The 8713-nt window shown below is 31.8% G+C and overlaps 2 protein-coding genes across 2 annotated transcripts; both read right to left on the bottom strand.

Annotated features, from left to right (window-relative positions):
* Positions 1-825, bottom strand: LOC111619896 (kunitz-type serine protease inhibitor Vur-KIn-like). The gene is made up of 3 exons (XM_023361724.1): positions 749-825; positions 502-681; positions 1-410 (listed from the first exon to the last, which is right to left on the bottom strand). The coding sequence occupies exons 1-3, from the start codon at positions 807-809 to the stop codon at positions 319-321; spliced, it is 333 nt and encodes a 110-aa protein (XP_023217492.1). The 5' UTR covers positions 810-825; the 3' UTR covers positions 1-318.
* Positions 826-3718: 2893 nt separating this feature from the next.
* Positions 3719-4337, bottom strand: LOC111619898 (kappaPI-actitoxin-Avd3b-like). The gene is made up of 3 exons (XM_023361725.1): positions 4277-4337; positions 4025-4204; positions 3719-3930 (listed from the first exon to the last, which is right to left on the bottom strand). Exons 1-3 carry the CDS (start codon positions 4335-4337, stop codon positions 3878-3880), a joined length of 294 nt encoding a protein of 97 aa, XP_023217493.1. The 3' UTR covers positions 3719-3877.
* Between the last annotated feature and the right edge of the window lie 4376 nt (positions 4338-8713).

Below are 8713 nucleotides of genomic sequence, written 5' to 3'. Positions count from 1 at the left end.
AATTTTAGCCATTCGGCCACTGGTGTATTCCGAAATGGCCGATTCTTCAAACAAACCAGATTATTTTAAATATACTTGGCATAAATAAAATATAAACACTTTTTGACACTTTATTAGTCGTTACAGAGTAACATGAACTCGGGAGAATTTTTAGACATTTATTTCCTTTACAGCCAACAACACATAGACACGAAGTAGGGGTACTATCCAAAGGACATTCTATGAGAAATTGATCCTATTTAACGAACAAAACACATGAAGAAGTCACACAAATCTGCATCCGCCTAGTCCGTTGGTGAAGTTCGAACCTGTGACCAACTACCACAGTTCAATGCTTTTTCCACTCGGTCTTGATAGACGGTCGATCATGTCCTGTATATATTTTTTGGATTGTTCACATTCCAAATTTGCTGGGGGAAACAGAATATTAGCGTGAAATTCATATATTAATTTAAAACGTAATTACCAGCTTAATATAGAATATCAAATAGCTGAACTTACTTGCAGAACACTCATTGCAACATTCCTGTAAAGTTTCAAAGTTGTTGCCGTTTCCGGGACATCCACCATAACTGAAAAGATCGCATTTGTCAGTAGCAATATTATAATGATAACGAGGCATGTCTGCGAGACATAGTCCTGAATCTGGCTGAAGATGACACTTTATTGGTATATTATATCCTAAATTAAAAATTAATTCAAAATTAATGGAAATATGAGTATTTTAATCGCACGAAAATATTCTTACTTGTGGCATCGGTATTGATGGAAATAATTAACATAACGATGCAAACCACTTCTGTATTCATAGCTTTTGATGTTTTATATATTTACTCGGCTTTATTTATACTGTGTTTTTATAGCTGAGAATTACACACGTGACACATGCAGTTATATATATATATAAATGTATATATATTTTTTATAACACATTTATCATCATTAAATTTCGTAATAATACCGCGATATTATAAACACCTTTGACATGTTTTAATTAAAACTCAAAGAATAGAAATTTATTCTAAAATAATATCAAAGAATTCCATTTATTTCAAAGCATTAATCATACAGGTGTCGATCAAAGTGCAAGTCTGGAAATAGAATCCGGGAGAGCTAATCCTCAGGATTTTTTTATGAGACGCCAGGTCAATTGGCGTACGCCATATGATTCGACTGCAAATTGAATTTTACGCCTATTTATTTTAAAGATGGAGACGTTAAAAGCGGCACAGAAGATTGTTTACGAAAGTATGCAATGAATACGAGAAAGAAGACTCGTTATCAGATAATGGAAATATTATAACGTTAAGTCTAATCGATGAAAATTCGAAATTAACGCTAATAGTTGATGACAAAGTTAAAGAAATACTTTTGACAGACACAACGAATAATAATATTACTGAGCCAGAAATAGACGAATCGGAAACATATATCAATAAACGGATTATGCACAGTAAAATGAGTAGTCTTAAAGGAAAAGTTGAGAATTTCGTTGAATTTAATATGCCCGTTCCTTCATAGCCACAGACAATTAAAAAACCAATTTCGTAAAATTCGTTATTGTGATATCCGAAGTTATAATTACCTACATTTGATGGTATTGTGAAGAAATGGTTTGGATTCCGGGGACAGTTCTAAAAAATCGACGAAGTTGATCTCGATCGAGTTCCAAAATTTAGAGAAATTTACAGAAATTCGCTTTTTTTATCTCAAGTATTGCAATAGGAAACACCTGCCAAAACATTCATTAAGAGATTGCCCTCCAATGAAAAGAAACAATTACAAGCCCGTTTTTGTAGAGAAGAATTACTTATAGAAGTATTCGTTCGAGATCATTCTCTAGGATTACAGAAAAATAATTCAATTAATATAAATTCTTTATGAAAACTTTATGATCAACTTGAAACAAAGTTATAAGCATTAGAAACGTAAGGAATTGCAAGAGATAAGTATGCAGCGATGTTATAACCACTAGTTGAGTAGTCATTACTAGACGAAATACTTCGTGGTTGGGACAGATTTCGATATTCTAATCGTAAGTTTAGAGAACAAATGACTGAAGAAGATCATTCTTGTAACCAAGTAATGTCCACAAACTCATTGCGTAGAAAGATCTTGATCGTTTGTATCGTTTCAAAATGAAGTTGTTGATGCGACGAAACAGTTGGCCGTCAAAGCGTTTGATACATTATTATCAGGAAACATATTGATGAATACATATATGAATTATCGATACACACTATAACGTTTATGATGATAAAGTTATACGGGGTCTACTTTAAATTGCTGTAATTACGTTAATTATTATCTGAGAAGTATGCGATTGTATTCCAAGAGATGAGTAACGGTGCGAATTTCATGTCTCATCCGCATTCAAACGTATTGTTGTCTAATATATATATATATATAAGAAGTGACGTAAACAAAAATGGCGAATCCACAAAAAGTGGGATTTACTCATTGCGCGATAGAATAGATAGATGAATAATCTGTAGGAACCGTGACAGGAATGACAATGGATATGACATAGAGAGTGTAGGAAGAATTTACGTATTGGTTAGATGTGTGCTGTGTTATATATGGTATACATATTTTGAAATTGTATTGGTAAATATAATATAATATAATGATAAATGCAATGGTAAATGTAAGTGTGAAACTTAGATAGTTTTCCAATGTTTTTATGTACTGTACACTGCAATGTTTTCATATAATATTATTTTTTTGTGGAAGAATCTGTATATGATGATGCATGTGGATTTATATTACAGTGCTTTTAATTAGATGTTTTTGAATAGTGAAGGGAATAGCATTTTTCATCAAATACAATTTATACCTGGAAAAATGTTAACTGATTCTTCAGTAGTTTTATCTTTTTATTTTTTTTTAATACGTAAGTATAAGATGTATGCACTTTTCATATACATATAGGATGATAATAAAACAACAAAGTTTTATTTATTAAAGGTTTTAATAAATATTATAATTGCAGTTAATGTAGTTACTTCAGCTGTCTTCTATTTATAGTTTATAAAATAAATTATATAAATATAATTTGTTAAATACCTCAGTTTATTACATGTAACAGAAATATTAAACACGTAAATCTCTTGTTTCCACAATACGTGCCTACTTAATTAATTCTTTATCTTAGTAAATTTATATTATACTTTAATATTTTGAAAAGTTACACCAGAAATCAAAAAACATAAAGTTAAATTCTACTATTCGTTTTCATTAAAAATCAATAAAATTTTGAATAAACACCCCATATATTTTTGATGCATTCTATACAAATACAACCTAGAATATATTTCGATAAACAATACACAATTTCAAAAGTATAAAAATAGCATATCATATGTAGTGGTTATTTTTACCACGAAATACGATGGAATGTTTGGTTTTTGTTTATTGTTTTTCGTCAAAGCGACACGTGGGCGTTGTGCCGAACTATGATGCTTCCCAGAAGGACTTTACACGCCTATTTACATGTTACCAACGTAAAAATATCCCGGTTAAACCACGACAAACTACTAGTGTGTAGTGATTTTAGCCATTCGGCCACTGGTGGGTTCCGAAATGGCTGATTCTTCGAACAAACCAGATTATTTTCAATATACTTCGTAACGTATAAACCACAAACGCTTATAAACACTTCCTGACACTTTATTAGTTGTTAATGTATAACATGGACTCTGCAGCATTTTTAGACATTTATTCTTTTTACAGACAACAGCAGATAGACACGAAAGAGGAAGTATACCCGAAAGGACTTTCTATGAGAAACCAACTTTATTTAACGAGTAAAACACACGAAAAAGACGTAAAAACTCAATGAGCCTAGTCAGCTGATGACGTTCCAACTCGTGACCAGCTACCAGTTTTGACTGTTTTTACCACTTGGTTTTGGTAGATCATCTAAATTTTCAGGGGGGAGAAACAGAACACTAGCGTAAAATTTTTATATTCATTTAAAAAGTAATTGCCAGCTTAATTTAGAATATTAAATAGCTGAACTTACCTGCAGAACAATGATCGGAGCATTCCTGTAAAGATTCGAAATTGTTTCCGTTTCCGAGACATCCACCATAAAGAAAAAGTTTGCATTTATAAGTAGAAATATTATAATAATAACGAGGTATTGCTGCCCGACATAGTCCTTTATCTGGCTGAAGATGACAGTTTATTGGTATATCATATCCTAAATTGAAAATTAATTCAAAATTGATGAAAATATGAATATTTTAATCTCACGAAAAGAAAAGGTTCTTACTTGTGGCATCGGTATTGATGCAAAGAATTAATATAACGACGCAAATCACTTCTGTATTCATAGCTTTTGATATTTTATATTTACTCGCCTTTATTTATAGTGCGAATTTTATAGCTGAGAACTATACACGTGACACGCAGATATATGTATATTATGACACATTTATCATCATTAAATTTCGTAATAATGCAGATATTATAAACGTCTTTGACATGTTTTAATTATGACTCAAAAAATAGGAATTTACTCTAAAATAATTTCAATGTATTCCATTTATTTCAAAGCATTAATCATTCACGTGTCGATTAAAGTGCAAGCCTGGAAATCGAATCCGGGAGAGCCAATTCTTAGGACTTTTTTTATGGGTAGCCAGATCAACTGGCGTGTGCCACAGGATTCGGCTGCAAATTGAATTTTACACCTATTTATTTTAAAGATGGAGACGTTAAAAGCGGCACAGAAGATTGCTTAAGAAAGTATGCAATGAGTACGAGAAAGAAGACGAGTTATCGGATAATGAAAATCTTATAACGTTAAGTCTAATCGAAAAAAGGCGAAATTGATGCTAATAGTTGAGGACAAAATTAAAGAAATACTTTTGACAGAAACTAAGGATAATGATATCAGATTTTAGATGAAGGTCTGTTTGCAGTAAGATTAAAGAGTCTGGTCATTATTTACCACATAGACTTGTAGTCAATAAGAATATCCCAGCTAGAATAAATAACCTGTATTTGATTCATCGGTTAAACAAAATAATTTCCCCAGTCTTAACGAATGTCTTGAAAAAGGATTAGATCTCATTGAATTGATTCCTACGATTTAAATTCGTATCAATTTGGAATAAATAGGTGCAGAGGCAGACATTCGTGAAGCTTTTCTATAAATCAGTTTGTTTCCTAATGATAAGACTTTTCTCCCATTTTTATGGCATGGAATTGATGGACATTTGAAACAATATAGACATTGTAGATTGATGTTTTGTGTATGTTATAGTGTCTTTTTTCTGGAAGCTGTGATCCAGTATCACCTTCAGTCAGTTTTAAAATTGATCAAGAAATGAGAGTCGACATATCCAGAAGATGATATTCCGAAAATCATGAAGAGTTTTTTATATTGATAACTGCGTAACAATTGTTCAAAGTAAATTAGAGTTTCGTCTTGTGCAAGAAAAGTTTATTGTCGAAAGAGTTTGAGTTAAGAATGTGAATAAAACCCGAAAAACTGCACGTTAGAGAGGCTCGAAGTCATGAGTAACTACCAACATTCATTGGTTTTATCCACTAGCCATCGGTGGGCCTAGAAATGGCTGGTTCCTCAAACAAAAAAAATTTGCTGTAAATATACTTTGTCATTTATAAAACAGACATCAAATTGATAGACACATGTTGTACAGTAATATTCAATAAAGTGTGAGGAAACAGTTTATTGAATATTACTGTACAACATGCAGTTGCGAGCAATATTAGAATTTTATTCTTTAAGCCAACGATTCATAGGCAATGCTTTTCAAGCTGGGTTTTTATTAATCTTAAGCGTATGCTTGGCTTCTAAGTGTAAGCTTTTTCTGATACAAAAATGAAAAACCCAGCAACGAGTTGCTTTACTTTTCCGGCAACAATTAGTGTCGCCAGCTGTTACGATATTTTATTAAAAAGAACTTTTATATTTTTAATTATTATAAAATGGTAAAAAAAATACTTTATTTTGAGAGTAGGAATGGGTTTTGTAAAAAAAATTGTAAATAACGGGTAAAATCGTCATTAAGTCACATTCTACTGAAGATACACACGACCCTCGTTATCTTTTCACCCCTCGACCTTTAACCACCAAAACTTAATAGCGTCAATATTCTAATAAACCGTGCAAAAATTTTAGAAAATTTAGACAAAAAGCACAGGAACTATCAAGCTTCAAAGGAGATGAACAAAATCGTGTGCCCCCATACACTAACATTCATACAGAGGAAAAAACTTCGAATCTTTTTGCATTTCTCGATGTTTTAACATCCCAAAGTCCAAAGATGTAAAGGTTTTGGGATTCATTTTTTGACCGATAGGCCTACTTTTTTCCTGTTATATATAACAGATACGGGAAAATAAAACGGTAAAAATTTACTGGCCTTCCGAAATTTGTACATATGACAATCAACATTAATCATTCACCCAATGATAGAGTGCCGATAAGCTATTATTGTTTCAATCCAGAAGCTTCGACGACATATCTCAGCGGCTAACATCTTTTCGAAAAATTGCTGGAGTTTGCGACAAACCGGATTCGATCACGGATTCCCACGAAAAATTCATTATTTTTCTATATTTTTTAATGTAATATTTTAAAAGTATTCTAATTTCTACTGGTATAATAAAATAACAAGACAAGTTGAAGGTCCTCCTAAAAGGCATGTCTATGAGAAACTGGCTACTATTTAAGACACGTGAAAACGACGTAGAAAAATCTACTCTACCAGCCATTTGGTGAATTTCGAACCTGCGATCAACTATCAGTTTTTAGTGATTTTATCCACTCTTTCACTGATAGAAGACTACGAAACATTGAATACATTTTTACACGCTTTCATGCAAAATGAAGGAATTTGGAAAAATTGCATCTGTATTTTTAATACATTCTATTCATTACTAACAAAGAATTCTTGCAGCATTCCTGTAAAGTTTTGAAATTGTTAGTTTCCTTAACAACCACCATAAATAAAACGTTGACGAATTACATGATAGGTATTTTAATACAATGGGTATTTCAATAAGTATACAACGCGGATGATGAATTACAATGAGAATTACAGGGCATAAAGACTCAAAGAAAAACATTAATATTAATATACGTAGAATTTATATAGATATGCAAAAATATTATAAAACAAAATTATATGTACAGTAGAGCGTCGTTTATCCGAATCAATTGGAGACTGAGGTTGTTCGGATAACTTATTTTTCGGATAACCGATTACACACGAAAAAAATATATTAATCTATCCCATGTTGAAAATTTTCTCCGTTGCGTGTCGCTTCTCGTTACATTTTCGTCGATGTTAAGCCTAATGTAAACTTTTCAAAATAATAATCGTGGCTATTGTATCGTTAAAAATTATTTCTTTATTTTTTACAAACAAAATAAATATATTGAAAAATATAAAAAGTTAATCTAGTATTAAAAACGTTCGATTCGGCAAGACACACAGTCCCCAGAAAAACACCACACAAAAGTGCAATCCGCTTACGTTTCGGCTCATGCGTTCAGTATTCAAGATGGCGAACGAAACCGATATTGTCGCTATCCACGTGTTTACAAATTTTGTTTTGTACGGCTCGCTTTATTTAGTTAGAAGATTTTGTTGGAGATTCGAACGAAGATTTCGGATTAGGGATATTTTCTTGGATTGATAAAGAACTGGTGTACAAAATACGCTTATTCCTGGATAAAGAATACTATTTCGAGTAAGATTCGGTTGTTTTGTTCTTTGAATTAAATTATGGTTAAAGTCCAGTTATGTGGACTGTCATGGCGGCACTTCCTGTTTTCCGACTGCCAGCCTGGACACCAGAGCGGTTTGGAGACGACAGGGGCCTTAGTCTCGAGTTTTTCGTGTTACAACTCCCAACGTGTTGAAGGTGTCACGTGGTACCATCTCACACTCTGACGTCAAATCGGTAGTTTCCAGTTATAACTCACATGCTTTCCCATCTCACCATGCGAGTTGCTACTCACGTTGAGTCGAGCATGTGAGATCGCTACACGAAATTGAAAATGGCTGACAAATACGCTATTAATCGAAGCGTTAGAAAGAGCCGAAAGAGTTGTTTAAGAAATCAACGAATTTTTCGAACACGAGTAGATGCCATTTCTTTTTATGTCAAGTCATCACTAATAAAAAATTTTAATTCATAATTGATAAAATTATATAGCAAATTTTTCCAAAAATAAAAAGTAGCTTATTCATCGACAAAAAGAATTATAATGATAGTAAATTATATGTATAAATTATTAAGAGCATAGACACTATATTAAGATTATTTATTAATCATTAGTGTTAAGTTCTGATTAATAAATAATCTTAATAAACAAAACAATTTAATACGAGATCAAGGAAGAAAACTATATGAAAAAAGGATTAAATTAAAATACTTTTTCCATTACACGGCGGATTTTTTAGCTCCAATACATAATTAGAACTAATTCTCTCCACAAATCAAATTGTCTTTTTCTTGTAAATTCGTTGTCGAATTTTATATTGTTCGTTTTCTTATTATTTTCTATATATGTTACTAATACTTCTTTTTGTTCTTCGTTTCTTTTTTAAAATAAAATATTGGAGGTTTCCATTTTGCTATAGGACAAAACTTTTAACTATAACACGTGTAAACTAATTCACGTTGATTTGTTTACAACTTGTTACAGTAAAGTTGATTGGTCGAATCA

This window comes from Centruroides sculpturatus, unplaced genomic scaffold, assembly GCF_000671375.1.
Source record: "Centruroides sculpturatus isolate CEXI.00-Female unplaced genomic scaffold, Cexi_2.0 scaffold160, whole genome shotgun sequence".
Classification (NCBI taxonomy): Eukaryota; Metazoa; Arthropoda; class Arachnida; order Scorpiones; family Buthidae; genus Centruroides; species Centruroides sculpturatus.
The sequence above is the reverse complement of the archived record's forward strand: the minus strand, read 5'-3'. Positions and strand labels throughout refer to the sequence as shown.

Coding starts and splice junctions, on each gene's coding strand:
- LOC111619896 (XM_023361724.1), bottom strand. CDS start 809: ATGAATACAGAAGTGGTTTGCATCGTTATGTTAATTATTTCCATCAAT. Junction 682..748: donor CATCAATACCGATGCCACAA/GTAAGAATATTT, acceptor TTTTTAATTTAG/GATATAATATACCAATAAAG. Junction 411..501: donor TTGCAATGAGTGTTCTGCAA/GTAAGTTCAGCT, acceptor TGTTTCCCCCAG/CAAATTTGGAATGTGAACAA.
- LOC111619898 (XM_023361725.1), bottom strand. CDS start 4,337: ATGAATACAGAAGTGATTTGCGTCGTTATATTAATTCTTTGCATCAAT. Junction 4,205..4,276: donor CATCAATACCGATGCCACAA/GTAAGAACCTTT, acceptor TTTTCAATTTAG/GATATGATATACCAATAAAC. Junction 3,931..4,024: donor CTCCGATCATTGTTCTGCAG/GTAAGTTCAGCT, acceptor TTCTCCCCCCTG/AAAATTTAGATGATCTACCA.